This window comes from Diuraphis noxia, unplaced genomic scaffold (genome assembly GCF_037042655.1).
Source record: "Diuraphis noxia isolate RWA-SAM2 unplaced genomic scaffold, SU_Dnox_SAM2 contig0003, whole genome shotgun sequence".
NCBI lineage: Eukaryota > Metazoa > Arthropoda > Insecta > Hemiptera > Aphididae > Diuraphis > Diuraphis noxia.
Window position 1 is genome coordinate 76,838,903 of NW_028301713.1, and position 16,497 is coordinate 76,855,399.

General features: G+C 26.8%; 1 protein-coding gene across 5 annotated transcripts; it reads right to left on the minus strand.

Moving 5' to 3' along the window:
• Positions 1 to 704: 704 nt before the first annotated feature.
• On the minus strand, positions 705 to 12,775 carry LOC107173561 (serine/threonine-protein phosphatase 4 regulatory subunit 4-like). 5 transcript variants are annotated; one of them, XM_089223546.1, is made up of 17 exons: positions 12,617 to 12,775; positions 12,160 to 12,310; positions 11,930 to 12,083; positions 11,782 to 11,855; positions 11,576 to 11,682; positions 11,143 to 11,504; positions 10,118 to 10,206; positions 8,997 to 9,200; positions 8,067 to 8,192; positions 7,824 to 8,000; positions 7,651 to 7,756; positions 7,186 to 7,311; positions 5,930 to 6,132; positions 4,038 to 4,209; positions 3,906 to 3,960; positions 2,588 to 3,070; positions 705 to 2,501 (listed from the first exon to the last, which is right to left on the minus strand). In XM_089223546.1, exons 2-17 carry the CDS (start codon positions 12,169 to 12,171, stop codon positions 2,483 to 2,485), a joined length of 2,469 nt encoding a protein of 822 aa, XP_089079672.1. In that variant the 5' UTR covers positions 12,172 to 12,310; positions 12,617 to 12,775; the 3' UTR covers positions 705 to 2,482. The 5 variants fall into 5 exon arrangements, with proteins under 5 accessions (XP_089079672.1, XP_089079671.1, XP_089079673.1 ...); XM_089223545.1 differs by having other exon boundaries at positions 12,513 to 12,771; XM_089223547.1 differs by having other exon boundaries at positions 12,509 to 12,771.
• Positions 12,776 to 16,497: the final 3,722 nt, after the last annotated feature.

Sequence of the window (16,497 nt, forward strand, 5' to 3'; positions counted from 1 at the left end):
ACATTAAAATTAAATATTTTTACAACACAAAATTAAACTATAGCTAGGTATAAACATTATAGACAATTGCACAAATAATTTAATTAAAAATATAAAAATTAAAAACACAACAAAATAGTATGTTATAAGATTGCTTATTTTATCAAAATAAATCAAGGTTCAGTTTTTCACAAACGTAAACATAATATCTCAGAAATGATACTAAATCTAACTAAATAATTTAAATGTTTAGTTAACAGTCTTAAATTTCAAATAATACATATTATAATTCAGCAAAGTATTTTGATATTATAACAATTATAAATATTAAGAAATTATTCCTTATTCATATAATGAATCCATCATAAGTGACTGCTTTAGTCTATCTATTACTACTGTTAAAATAAGATAAACAAAACAGTTTAAGATGGGATTAAAATTAAATTTTAACATTGATAGCTATAATTTTTTAATCAAATGTCCAAGGAAAAAAGACATACAATAAGCTATACAGCCATATTGAATGTTTGAAATATTATTTACATACACTTTCAGCTTATTTTTGTGCTATAACAATTTGATATAATTTAGAAAAATTAGAATTATAAAAATTGTTTAAAACAAATATATTAAAATGTTAAAATGTAATAGTAAGATAAAAAATAAATTATCAATTATAATAATTAAAATAAGCATATTGTCTAAACAACATCTGATCAAAATGCTTTGTTTTTGATCAATATTTTTAGTATAAACCATTGTATATATCAAAGAGTTTTCCTGCATTTGTTGTTGTTTGGGATTTAATTCCCTTCTGTAAATTGAAATATTTTTGTTTTATCCAAAGATTTAATTATTTTCTTATTTGAATAATGATCTTTCTTTTTGGTTGCTGGTTTGATGTTCACTATCAAGAGTGGTTTAATGGACATTTCAAATTGTTTTAGCACAAAAAATATTGCACGAAAAAAAAAGGTTGAAAGTAGAATGAATAATGTATAGCTATTTTGTGAAAGTTTTTATCTGAGGCACTTTTATTTTATCCCAAATTTTTTGACAAAATATAAGTTGTAATAACAATGACATTAATAATCAAAATGCAACTCATGAAATAAATGAACAAGGTAAATTTCTAAACTCAATTGGTTAATAAAATAAAAAATAAATAAAAATAATACACATTGACATCAAAATTTTACAATAGCACCTATTCCTACACACATATAACAATAAAATCTATCAGAGAAATAATAATCATAATATTGTAATTTGAATACTTATCAAAAATAAGCTAATATTATCTACATTAAAATTCTAATCCTAAATTGTTTTAATACACGCTATAAAAATAAGATTATTAACATCTTGTAACTAATTAATAATTTATATACCAAACATTCTGGTTATTGGTAGGTATATACAGTAAACTCTCATCAAGCTGAAACTCAAGGGGAACAGAAAAAAGTTCAAGATATCGAAAAGTAAGAGATATTGAGTTTTATTAAAATGTTAATTATTTTAAGGGAATTTCTTTTGACTTCAAGTTTTCAAAAATTTGAGATATTGATATTCACCATGATAAGGATCTACTGTATATTAAAATATATACCGACAATAAGACGCAACATCAAGTCTTTAGTATATTGTCTACACTAGGCAAAAATATACTTTGGCATTTATTTATTGCTTAATTTTATAACTTAAAACCCTTTTTTTGGAAATGTTTATTGTCAATTACTACTAGATAGTTTAAATGTTTAAGCCTAAGTGTTTTGTTATCCAAAACTGTAACCAAGACTAAAGCTAAAAGCTAAAAAAATAGTTTTAACACTCTAATGGGCAATTTTGAGTACAACAATGATGACTGTGATACATAGGTTGAAAACAATATTCATTTAAATAGTTTTTATTTAGATTGTTTAATGATTTTTTTTTCAATTTTGTGGAGACCATTTACTTAGTTATTTATTTAAGTTTTTAAGCTGTTGGCTATGATCACAGTTACAATGTTAGAAATAAAAAAAAACCAAGGTTTATAAGCGGATCAATAAACTAATTTAAAAATGTTTCAAGTATTTTATATTTAACCCCACTCAATTAAAATTTTTTTATAAATACTTTAATTTTGTTAAGTTTATGTGTTGACATATTTGTTTTACAAAAATATAAATCTTTGTGTTAATCGTGATTATACATTTACCATGTCAGAATTAAAATATAAAAACAATGTAATTTGAACTACTCTCATGAAAACACTAGCTTAAAATTAATTAAGAATATATTAGCTCATCAAAACTTCTTAAATACAGTAAAGGTAATATTATACTTAATTTAAGATATGTAAGGTAATTAAAAGTTAAAACACATGTTAAAAATTAAAACTGGTTTTTTTTACCTACAATACATTTTATGTGCGTATACTGAATTTATCACAGTTAAAATATTTCAATTTGGCATAAGATCATTGGTTTCGTTTTTAATTTAATGGAAAACTGAATTTTTTTTATTTACCTTGTGATTTTCTGAAATAATAAAATATTAAATATTAATTACTTTTTAAGTCTTAAATTTATTTATAAAAAATATTAAAGTTTTTATTTTCAAATACCTTATTGGAAGACGACTCAAGGTTTTATTTTTGGAATTTTTATCCAATGATTCATCAGACAATGATTTTTCTGTTTTTATTTCTGGCAAAACAATTTGATTTCCATCTACATAACAAGATTGTGGTCTTTTTGCTGCAAACTTGACAAGGTTACCATTTGCATCTTTTTTAACATCAACATTGATACAGGACATCACAGGTACACTAAGTCTTTTTCCACCAAAATTACCATTTCTAATGGCAATATTAGTTGAGCGTGTTACCACACGTTCACTACTTTCAAGTCTTTTTTGTGTACGATATGCTGGTGAGACTATTCTATCTTTTTTTACTGGCAGATAAGATATTTTCTGTTCTTTAAGTGGTTTACTATTTTGTGGATCAATAACTATTTGCTGTACAGGTGTAGGAATTTTTGACGAGTGTTCCATCATTTTGTTAATAGAAACACCAGTATCTTTGATGAACTCAGATTCCAACATACTAAAAATATGATAAGATTATTGTTTTTAAATTATTATGCAAATGATTAATCATATAATAATTATTGTAATATTTATCTGTACATTTGTTACACTTCTCATTGATAATAATATAAGACCATTTGAAAAATTGATGAGGATATTAGTAAATTTAGTATTATAATGAATGTAACATTGAAGTATAGCTTAATAATTAAAAAAAAAAAAAAAAAAAAAAACTAAATACTAAATTTATTATTATAAAAAATTATAATGATTTTTATATGATTAATCATAATTGGGGACGAGGTAGCCGAGCGCTCTAACGCGTCGGCTATGGCTCATCCGGACCGGGTTCGATCTTCGACCATCGGGCGGTATTTTTCTCCGGGAAAGTCACTGTGTTTGGAGAACAAGTACCGCCATCCCCCACTCCAGGGCATGGCAGAAACCTACGGGTGCCCCATTAGAAATTCTGCCAAACAGGCCTCCGGTGTAGGTTAGGTTAGTAAGCCCGGACAATAGCGCCATACAAGATTAATCATAATTATTTTTTTAATCTAATTATTTTTAAATTATGTAGACAAAGCAATTTTTGTGATCAAAAATAGTTTTTAATTTATCTATTTATGACATTTAAGTAACAGAAAATTTTAAAAATGTAGTAATATTTAGTTGTAATAAATGAAACTTATTATACACAAATTAGATGATTCTAAATTTTCAATTCAATATGAAGAACATTAGTTACCAGTATTTAATCAAATATAGAAATAGAATAAATATAAATGCATACTTTATTTTATTTAAATAATAATAATAAGTAAATACATTAAATAATTATATTATATACTTACAATGTCTTTTTACCAGCTAAAGTTACTTTATCATCTTCATTTGGTGTTCTTGAACCTATGGAAAAAAAAAACTTTATAAATTAATGTGATATCATAAATTATAATTTAAATGTTTGAATTGATATTACTCACATTCATCTATTTGGCTTGAGAACATCTTTTCTTCGATTAGACTTTTCAAGAACACACCACCATTTTCCAATTGAATACGTTCAGATGACTTCAAAAGCAACAAACGAGATTCTTCACTGAATTTAATTATATCATCGTCAATGTCAGTGTATTCAGCCATTATCTTCTTACCCTAAAAATATATTATTTTTTAATTATACTAAGCAACAAACAATAATTTTAATCTAAAATTACAATAATTATTTATATTATTAAATTATAAAAAAAAATATCATGTAATACAATTTGTATCTTGATCGAAAATTGTTAACAGGAGTATAAAACACAGAAAATAAGTTTTTATAAGTTGAAAAAACATTCAATTCTAATGAAAATGGTATGAGCTTAACATTTCTGTAGAGATTTACTGTATCATACATTGGTCAAAGAAAAACAATATAAGTAGTTCACCAACAGTGGCGTCCAAGATGTATTTTTAAGATGTAGCCATAACCAGGCGCGTATACAAGGGGGGGTTTTAGGGGTTCAAACCCCCCCCGAAATTTCAGGAAAAAAGTTTTATTATTTATTAATTTTTAGTTTAGTTTTATTTAATTACTCTCATTTCCATCGTAATATGACTCGTAGTGCTCGATCACTATCTATATTATAATCGTCAATCACACCACTACATGACCACATAAAAATAAATATAGATTTCATATGAAACCCCCGGTGCAAGCCGATATCATTTTTATTACATTAGCAACAATGAACGAAGTTTGACGAAAGTGCCGATGCGATAACGATATATACTAATATAATAATATAATATCTGAAATGTCTTTTGTCAATTTAGTATATGTCTGACAATCGTCTTGTCGTCTTTAACCTTTTAAAAGTGTATTTTTTTTTGTTCGCGTGATTAAGTGTTAGTGTGAATGCGTGGTAATACTTATTAAAAATGATTTACAATTATTAATTCCTAAGTACATAACTCAAAATACTACATATTTAAACACATTAACGGAATGTGCACTGTTTTACAAACCATTATTACCTAATTTTGATACGTTTGATACTGAGATTAAAATCTGGCAAACACAGTGGCAAAATGTATCTGCTGATGATCGCCCAAAATGTTCATTAACTACCTTAAGTCAAATTTCTAGCGATTTCTATCCGAATATAAAGTGCCTTTTAACAATATTAGCTACTTTACCTGTAACGACTGTTACTGCAGAGCGTTCATTTTCAACATTGCGGAGACTGAAAACCTATTTAAGAAATAATATTGGACAAGATCGATTGACAGGATTATCGCTCATGAATATTTATAGAAATGATGACATTGATATTGACGAAGTCATTAACAGATTTGCAAGACTACCTCGAAAAAAAGATTTTATATTATAAAAATTCAAAATACATGTTTTTAATTAAATATTATTTAAATTGTTTTTAATAATTAACGAATTTTATGAGAAATTATAAAATAAATTGTACTATACCTAATTGAAGTTGTGTAAATTTCTTGTTAGACTATAGTTTAGGTTAGATTATATAATTAAAAAAATGTACAACCAAAACCCCCCCCCAAAATATTTTTTTGTGTACGCGCCTGGCCATAACTATACTCACCCACCCCCTCACAAACTCAAAATTATTTTATTTTATACATTTTATCATAATTTAAAGGTACCAACCGGCAATCAATATGATAATTAATAATGAACATATTTCAAGTTAATTATTTTATGTTATTATACCCAACCACACCTTATTTTCAAGGTATAGCGACCGCTACACCTAGTAATACTTTTTTGATGGTTGCTATTTTATTACTATCACTAAATCTGTTATGTTATAAAAGCTTCAATTTGGAATGAATTTAAATAATTTAATATAAATACCTGTAGTATGAGATTAATAGTAGTATTACAATATTCTAAAAGCGGACGTTGTTCTTGGACAGTTCGATCTTCATCATATAAAAGTTTGTTGATAGTATCAATTAATTTATCAACTAAAGGTTTTTCAGTCGAAATTTTAAATATATTTATTATGCTGGATATTATATTACATAAGCTATATCTAATATTTGCAACCTTATCATCTGAAATAAACAACAATATATTATTTAAGATATAATTAGAAAATCCATTATCTCATTAAATTGTCAGGCTCATTAATTACTTAATATGATTAGCAAAGAGAAATAATAGAGCTACACAATCAGGCTAAATAATTTAACAATATGCATTTTATTGTTATTTTAACCCAAATACGAATATTATCCAAGTCTACACATAATAAAAAATATAATATATTGTGGGTAAAACTGGACACTAAGTATTTAGTTTTAACTCATATTAACTTTGTAACTTAAATAGATGTATTGAATGTATAAAATATTCTAATTTAACTTGTTAAAAACAATAAGTCATAATTTATTAATAATAATTATTGAGTATTTTAAATTTTATGAAAAAGACATCTGTCTTGTCTTATTATATTTAATCAATTATTTATATCAGTCACCTATTTTTTGTAATACACGTTAACCCTGATGCCTATAATAAATAATAATGACCATTAAATATGCATACAATATCATTATGTTTGTATATTTCTTGTTTATTATTAATCTGTATTCTATTGACTGATATTCCAATCGGTTTCCAAGAAATAAGGAATATAAGATATTAACTATCTACTTGAAAGTTAAACCACTTGATTAATTTATCATAGTTAAATAATAAAATGTTTCTAGTGTTACCAATAATTTAAGTTAGATACTGAAACATCAACTACCATGTAATTAATTAATTTATGTAATACTTAACATATTTTAAAGTATCTGTTAAAAATTTAAATTTTAAACTATAAAAAGTTATATATAATATAATTAATATAATTAAATTATTATTCCAATCTTAGTTAGGTCATTTTTTTTAAGCATATTTTTTGTATGGATATTAAACAAATTATATGCATCCAAATCCAGGCATTAGTTATATTTGTACTTAAATTTTACATTTTTTTTATAAATATGTATGGGCTTTGGTTTTCTTGTGTTAGCTATAGAAATTATTAAAGAACCACGACAGTCCACTTAATACTTATAAGGTTAACGATTCAGACATGTAAATAAAAATAAATAATATACCTGCCAAAGAAAGTAAAGCAGAGAAAAAGTGTTTTTTAAAATATGCAGTAGAAAATACATTCAAGGCTTCTTGACATATAAATATGTAAAATGATCTTTTATAAAAATTTGGATTTTGAACTGTACCTGAAAAAAAAATGTTAAAGAACCATGAATAAAAAATATATAAAAATGGCAGTTTAAGTAATTGTTGTTTGAAATAATGTCCATGAAAATAAAATTTCTATAATATTACTTGTCAGTGATATTTTAAATTTTAAAGTGTATTTTAATATTTTTTAACACATAACCAAACAACATTTGATCAACAGATATTGTTTTGGTTATATTTTTTTTGCACACGACCATTATTCAATAATATTTTAATATAAAAACTAAAAATAAATTATAACTTCACATACTAAAACTATTTAAATATTTATTTAACTAAAAATTAAATTAAAAATATTGTATTGAGATAATTACGATCAATAAGATGTTCACGTAGTAGTGTTCTTTGATTTGCATCTAAATTATAACGTAAAATTGTCAAAAGCAATGTGCAAACAGCTTCTTTAATTGGTTTTTGTCTCTATAAAAGTAAAAATAGATGAATTATAGACAACAGACAACAAAATAATAAAATATATATTACTTACAACACATTCCAATCTATCAAGCATAACTTTTCCAACATAAAAGACCTGGTCAGATGTGTAACATGTAGGCAAAACAATTATCTGGTGTAAAAACTCTGCATACAATCTCCAGTTGTATTGGACAAATAAAAATTCTTCTAAGAGCATCAGTGATTTTAAAACTTGTTCTTGATATTTCTTTAAAATTAAAAATAAATTATTTTAAATGTAGTAAATTTAATTTCCATTTATGTTTCTATTTACCATTTTTATAATCATAAAGCTTAAGTTAGGAATCAATACTTTTAAAACTTTAATATCTCTCTCGGACAACATTTTCAATAACACTGAAGAAATCAATACAACTTTATCATTTAATGATATCAAAACCTAAAATAAGAAATAAGTCATGTAATAACAATTTCAATCTTTATTCTTTAGAAATGAAAAAAAGTCAATCTAATAGTGTTTTCCACCATACCGCACATTGCACCAAGGTGGGCACTGATACAGTTCACTGATAATCGTCCTAGTGCAGACTGGAACAAGTGTAATAGTGTTTTCCACCACACTGCACCAGTGCATATTTTTATGTTCCATCTGCAATATTAATGTGCACTGAGAGGACTTTTTTATGTTTCACCTAAATGCACTACGCCAGTTTTTTGCACTCAGTGCAATGATTATAACATGAGCACTTGGATCTCGTGCGCTTTATATCATTATCATGATAAGTACTATAATACCCATTAAATGTTTCATTATCTTTATATATCAGTAATAAGTATAGATTTTATGTTCCATCTACATTTGCACCAGCTCGTGTTAGGATGATTATCAGTGAACTGTACCAATTCCACCTTGGTGCAATAGTGCGGTGTGGTGGAAAACACTATAAATGAAACATAAAATCTATACTTATCACTGATATATAAAGATAATAAAATATTTAATGGGTATTGTGGTACTTATCGTGATAATGATAAGGCTCATGAGCTCCAGGAGCTAGTGCAATTATCATTGCACTGAGTGCAAAAAACTGGCGTGGTGCATTTAGGTGAAACATAAAAAAGTCCACTCAGTGCACATTAATCTTGACGATGGTCGATGGAACATAAAACTATGCACTGGCGCAGTTAGTGCAGTGTGCTGTATGGAGGAAAACGCTATTAGGCTATTAAATAAGCTACTTACTTCTTTAATAATATCAACCAAAGCAATTCTTATCTCCACATAATCTTCAGAGACCAAATCAACCAAGTGATTGATAAGATAAATTAATAAAGTTGTGCTACCCTTGTCAGATGAACACAAAAGTATGATTTCTGTTAGACTTATAGCACAGAGTTTTTGAATAGTCAAATACGGTTTGTCAGTAAAAGTATGATCCAGTTGATCCTGTTGATGTAAATAATTAAAACAGTATTAACATAAATATTGATATTTATTTATATTTGAAATTATTTTTAAGTATTTATAATTTAAGATTTTAAAATTGAATTTAAGTTAAATAGCCTATAATACCTAATATATATTTCAGTTTATTATTCAGTATAACAACATTAACCAAAAAAACAACATAAAGATTGAATAAAGCAACTAAAATACCAAATGAAATGCATTGATGAACTAGTGATCATGCCTAAAATGCAAATAGAATTTTTTAGAATCTAGATAAATATTATACGAGCTGATTATTAGATTATTGGGAACTGTATTATATTCATATGAACTCATTGCTGTCTTTCATAAGATTGCTTTTTTCGGAACAGCTTCATCAAAGTACCCATTATTTGTTTTGGAATTTTATTTATCATTGAAAATTGTATAATTTGTACCTACTTCATAATTGATGATGATATAATAAATAAATAACATTCTTAATATGTTTATTATTTTTGAATCTTAATTAAGTTTTTATTCCTCTCGAGTTTCGTTACCTAACCTAACCTAACCTAACCCTATGTAATTAAGGTTTACTGTATTAAGTATTTATAAATATAATAGTATTAGATAAAAGAAAGTAATATAAGTTATGATGAAAAAAATGTAAGCAAGTAAGGTGTAATAAATATATATTTTTAATTTGTGGATATTGTTTAGTGATAAATAGGTACTTAAATGCATAATAAAAATATTATTTTGATGAGTTTTAATTTAAATATAATGACCTTTATGGCAATTAAAAACAGTAAATATCTTAAAGAATGATATATATATATAGTGATCTAAAATGCAATATTGAATATAATATTTTTATGTAATAAGTATGTATGTAAAAATGTAAGTGCATTTAAAAACTAATTTATACTTACATTACATATATAGTCAGATTTGAAATCAATTTTCAGTAGATCTGTATATTTATTGACGAACCAAGACACATCTTCAAAACTTAAATAATCTATAAATGACAATATAATAAATATCACCACAAAACAAGATTATGAATAGAACAGTTTATAGTATAAAAAATGTTTAAATACTATATTATAAATATCTCTATATATATATAGAGAGAGATATATAACAAAGTTATTTATATCTTTAATCAAGAAAGAAAAAATGAGTATGTTATATTTTAATTATGACCAATTTGATTGAAATAGTAAAAAATATTTATATCATAAAATCTAATTTTGAGAAGTCTTTTTTGTCGAAATCAATACAATATAGAAACATTAGTGAGTCATTTTGACTCACAGATTTCTGTAGTACACTTATAAAGCAATATACTTTTTTCCATTTTTGGATTATATCAAAATGTTTTTGAAAAAAAAAAAGAAACGTAGAATATACAAATTTCAAAAACTGATAGAGTATTTTATTTATCAAGAAAATGCCATACCTACGCGTATGAGTTGACTTTGTAAGTGGAACATATCAAATTTTACAAATGTAGTTTTAAAATGTTCATAACTTGCATTAAAATTAATAAAAACAGAGATTCTCAAGGTAACAATTTTACTCTTAAATATTATAGTCAATAATTCCCTCTAATTTTAAAAAAAAGCAGACTTAAATACTTGAATGGACTATTTTAAACAAACATAAAATTTGTTTTTTCGTATGTTTGTAAGATGAAAACAACACCATATTATGCAGGTGAGGCACTTTCTTGAATGTAGATTTTATAGAAATGTATTGTAATAATATACCAAACAATAATATTATTATAATACATATTATACATTAATATTTCACACACTTAATTTACAATTAAAGTTTTGTATTTTGTTTGTAGATAATATATACTACAAATAACAAATGTATTTAGAAATATTTAGAACTTTTCTTAGAATAATTAAAAAAATAAAAACAGTAAAAATTAATCACTTACCTTTAAGAGCTTTACAAATGACACCAAAATTCTTGGCAACCGCTATCACTAGGATAATACTTTTATTAAAATCTATGTCAATTAGTTTTTTAACCATTGGCACCACAACGGTGACAATTATTTCCCTGGGAAAGCATGGTATTATGTCAACAATAACATCGAGCAGAGCAACTTTAACACCATAATCAGCATTATTAGCTAAATCCACAATTGCTGGCAGCAAAATATAGTCTTTTGTATTGTCTGAATTGTCTTTAAGAAATGCACTCACTTTACTTAGCTCTTGGCAAACAGTTTTCCTTACTAGAACACTTTCATCTTGGCAAAGTGATAAAATACATGGCCATATTTCACGTTTAATACTAAAATTACAAATAAGTTAATAAATATAAAACAATATTAAAGTTAAAAATTTAGATATTGAACAACTTACATGTATGGGTTTAGTTTAGGGGCAAGAGATCCAAAAATCCTGCAACTAATTAAACGTAATGATTCAGGCTTGGACAGATCACTTCGTTCAATGGCAAATGGTAAAATCTAACAAAATTGTAATATTAGAAGAAAAATCATAGAAAATTAATGAAATATATTAAATAAATAAAAAAAATAATACAATTTCAATATTATGTTGGGTACCTCTCTTAGTAAGCAGTCAACAGGTAAAAATTCAATAAAATCTAGCAGCGTGTCCAACCATGTATTGATAACGCCTAAATTTAATGATAAATTATTACTTTTAAACACTTCAGTGATAAGTTAATAACGGAATCATGTAAGAACTTACTATTATTGTTGACGGTATGATTATCTAAAGCAGAGAGAATGGTAGTCAAAAATGTCTGTTGGAACAAATCGGCTGTGAGCAGCTGCCTTTTCAAAATGTTCCTCACCGTTTCGGTCGCTTCATAGTGATAATCGGCCGAATCCTTCGTGTCATTCTGAAAACGGTAACAAACTTATTTGTTTGCCAACACAAACGTGTACATCCCGGTAAACCGACAGATGAATACTCACATCTTGCATCATACAGAAGGTTTATAATGGACATAGCTCGATGTGTCTTGATTTCTTCTGTCCAACTTCCGACGACTGATCCGTCCCATCGAGTGGTAAGTAGGTACGCGTTCACGACATACCCAATGGCCGGTCCGACGACACAATGGCCCTTTTTGAAAAAAAAAAAAAAAAAAAAAAAACGGTAAAAAGTAAATTCCACACACGCCGACAGATCACAGATACGTGCAAACTGGTAAAGGCGGACACGGACGACTGACCGTGTGACTATCTATAGGTCGTACGACGAACGTGTGTGTAGGTGTTATCTATGGTGTAGGCACAGTCGTCACTCGTCAGTAAGTTGTACCTACGTAGTACGTATGCGTGTGCGTGCGTGTGCGTGCAGGTGTAGCCGTGTAGGTATAATGGCGTATGTAGTGCAAGTGGTTAGGTGTTTATTTCTGGAATGACTCACGTTACGGTGAAATAACGGAAGCGGAGATGCTGGTGTCGGCGGAAGACGGGCGGGGAAGAAGAAACAACGAACGTTTATTACACGTCTGTGAGATGGGTGACACATACCGCCGCCGCCGCCAACAGCCGTCCGCCACGGCCACGCTCACGAGACTGCGAAACAGTGTTATTTATTATCAAAATAATAATATTATTGTTATTTTAATATCGATAGTATTCTACGCAGATAATAATATATTATATTGATAAATGATAATAAGCTATCTATTTCTGTTAACGCGATAACAGTGATATCAAATCAACACAAAAAAAAAAAAAGCGTAACAGAAACGATTCGAACAATATGCAATTTTCAAAAATCCACAGCTTTATAAGTTGACATATTATTTTAAAATTTTGAATTACAAATACGTAATCTTGGTTGTGATTATTAATTTTATTGGCAATTCGAGTTTTTACTAGTTTAGTTGACTTTTTTTTGTTTTATTATTTTAATTTTAAATGACGTTACTGTATAACTATTAACTGTCATTGTGATAAAATAGGTAAGTAAAAACATATTATTGATTTGTTGTTGAGAACCAGTACGTGCAAATCTCGTAGTGTCTTTAAATAGGTAAGTAGGTACATTGTTTAAATTTGCATGTATTGATTGTACTGCAAAACAATTCTCCGTGTGTTTAATAATTATAAATAAATTGCTGTCAGCCGCTCAGCCGATTTTGCTCTGATCAAATATGATTCCTTACTGATACAACCTTGGGAAGTTTTAAACGTTTTTAATCCTCTTACACACATTTTTTGGTCTTTTAAATTGGACTGCGCTAGGCTGGGCTTCAAAAAAAAATTGTCGCACCGAACTGGGCCGTAAATTGAAGGACCTTGCAGGTCTATAGTATATTAGGAATCGTCTTTATATATTTGAAATGTTCAATTTTCATAGCTTAAGGCTCAAGTACCTATAACCTACTTATAAATTCTATTTATACCTACCCACCCATGTTTAAGGTGATATTTGAACTACACTTGTACCCTATGTTATCCGTCACTGGAATTAAGAGCTGTGATCGTTGAATTTTGATTTCGCCTGACCACTATTTTCAAGTTTGGCAATATCAAACCATTCAAACCACCACCGATTATGAAGTTATGACTGTTTATAATAAAATGTATTATTTAATAATGTACATTGTTCATCGAATTTATATTTTATATTTAGCCATGTATAGGTGTATACTGTTTTATATGCCACATGGTACATCAAACACACTACCCGATACATTATTAGTTACTATAAGTACCAGTGGCGTATCCAGGATTTTCGAATGGGGGGGGCTAAATCTATATCGGTATTCGGTACCATAATAAACACAACGTTTATGCTTTGCTTATACTAGGTCATTATTACTAAAGATAATACGTTGTATTCAATACCGTTTTTTAGAAATATCATGGTTTGTACTTTGTCTTTTTTAATATAAAATGTATTCCAAAACATGGCCAATGGGAGGGGCTGAAGCCCCCTAAGCCCCCCCCCCTGGGTACGCCACTGATAAGTACTATAAATAATTATTGACGACGGTAAACTAAAAATATAAAAAGCTTATTTATAGCACGTATTTATGGTATAAAATAAGTATTTTTTTTTTTTGTAGTTAGTAGCTACACAGAATATATGAAATATAATTTCATATATTCCGTGGTAGCTACCAGTTACCTATACTTATAGCTAAATATTATAAAGTAACTATGCGCGTACACACTATGTCTCGTCCTTATTTAATATGCATAGGTAGGTACATTACACATTTAAAAGTGAACTTATGTCTTTTTTTGAAAAGCTAAGTAAAATATTGCTTTATTGCATAATATTTAATAAGTATATTAGAGCACTTTTTTATTGTCGATGACAAAATAATTTGTATTCTAAACGGGAGAATAATAATAATTGATAGATCATCTTACAATTATCGTTTTTAGATGATGCTATAACAGAAGCGATGAATCTGCCTACTAGTTTTACAATGATCTGAATGATGTAAATCGAAGTTAAAATTTTTGAAAAAATCTTAAAAATTATTAACATTTTTTTTTAAAGATTTTCTTTTATAAGGCCTTAAATTTAAACATGTAAAATATAGGCAAGGTTCCTCAATAAAGAAATACTAGGATTCCAAGTTATTTTTAAAGCAATTTAAAAATATCGTTAAACAATCACAATTTTTTTTACAGACATTTGATGTATCGAATAAATAACGTCTTTAATTGAAAAATAACAATTTACTTTTTAATGGATTTTTTTTATTTTGTTAAAACTCCAAAAACAATAATTATTAGAGATTTTAAACTTTTCGACATTATGTAATGTAATATATTTTATATATTTAAAAAAAAATGTTAATCAATTTATATCCATACCAGTATACCACAAAGACACAAACCTATTATATCTACTTAAATACGATTCTACGATATTTTGGTATTGACTTATAAAATTATCGACTTATTATGAAAATTGAACATAATCCGTATGATTACCTATACCACCTTCCATAGTAATAGATCATCATGAACTTAAGTCATTAGCAGACAGACGTGGTCAATTAATTTATTATTCTTGAGCATATGATGGATGGACTTATAGATGCTTCCTTTCTCCCCTCTCATAATGACTTTAGAGTTTCTACATACTCCGCTAGATCACACCACCCCTTTATTACCGTTCTACTTCATGATACTAACCATGGTATGAATGATAAAATTGATCGGATAATTATTGAACGATTGGCAAATAAGCACCGTATTACTTTCAGTCATTCTGTCATTCATTTTAATAATTATAATTTGTATGAACTTATTAAATTTCTCAATCTTATAATCCTAGAAAGTTAGAAATAGAAGATGCACCACCTGCACCCTATCCATTAAAAATCTTTTTTTTATTTAGGTATGATTAACATTGAATTCAAATTTAATAACACATCCATTACTGTTACCTACCTATTCAATGAGGAGGTAGGTACACTTGACACATACTATATACAATATAAAATATAACAGAGAAACTTTCAAGGCTTATTTTAATTTATAGTGTATTAGTGTGTAGCTAAAACTTTAAAGTTGAACACATTAATAAGTTTACATAACCCAACGCCAAACCTTTGATTAGAAATTTAAGTTTCCCGGTTATGCTTTTAAACTGTATATTATACACTAACAATGTGATTTTTTTGAATCTTTTTTCAGAAAATATATATTTGAATACTAAAATTATAATTATATAACATTTTTTATAATTAATTATAATTAAAATGTATACTTATTTATGTATATTATTATTACGAATCATAATATTATAGTCATAATTCAGTTATTCGGTTGGTATTTATATTTGTTGCGACTTTGCGTGAGTATTTATTATTATTTCTACAGAATTTTTAAAAAATTAAAGGTTTTCACAACACGGAGGAATTTAATATAACGGCTTAAAAAAAAAATGATTCAAATAATTTATGTCTTGTATTTTATTTTAAATCTATTATATAATTTTATATTAGTATAGGACGATGCTGCATACCTCTCACCATAAGAATTTGGAAAAAAATGAATTCTTATTTCCATAACAATGGCTTTTTAGATATTATTATATAATAAATTTAAAGTATAAATCAAAATAAAAAGGGACTTAATTAATTATGATCGTACGCCGATTTTTTTTTTTATCAAGCAAAACCATATATTAAGTAGTAAATCCTGCAGACCTCCTTCCTAAAAATGTTTTCATTAATGTAAATGAAAAATGTATTCAAAATATTATTACGTTACTTTTTTGAGTACCTACCAGCTATCGAGAGTTATTAAAATAAAAATCAATCGGAAAAA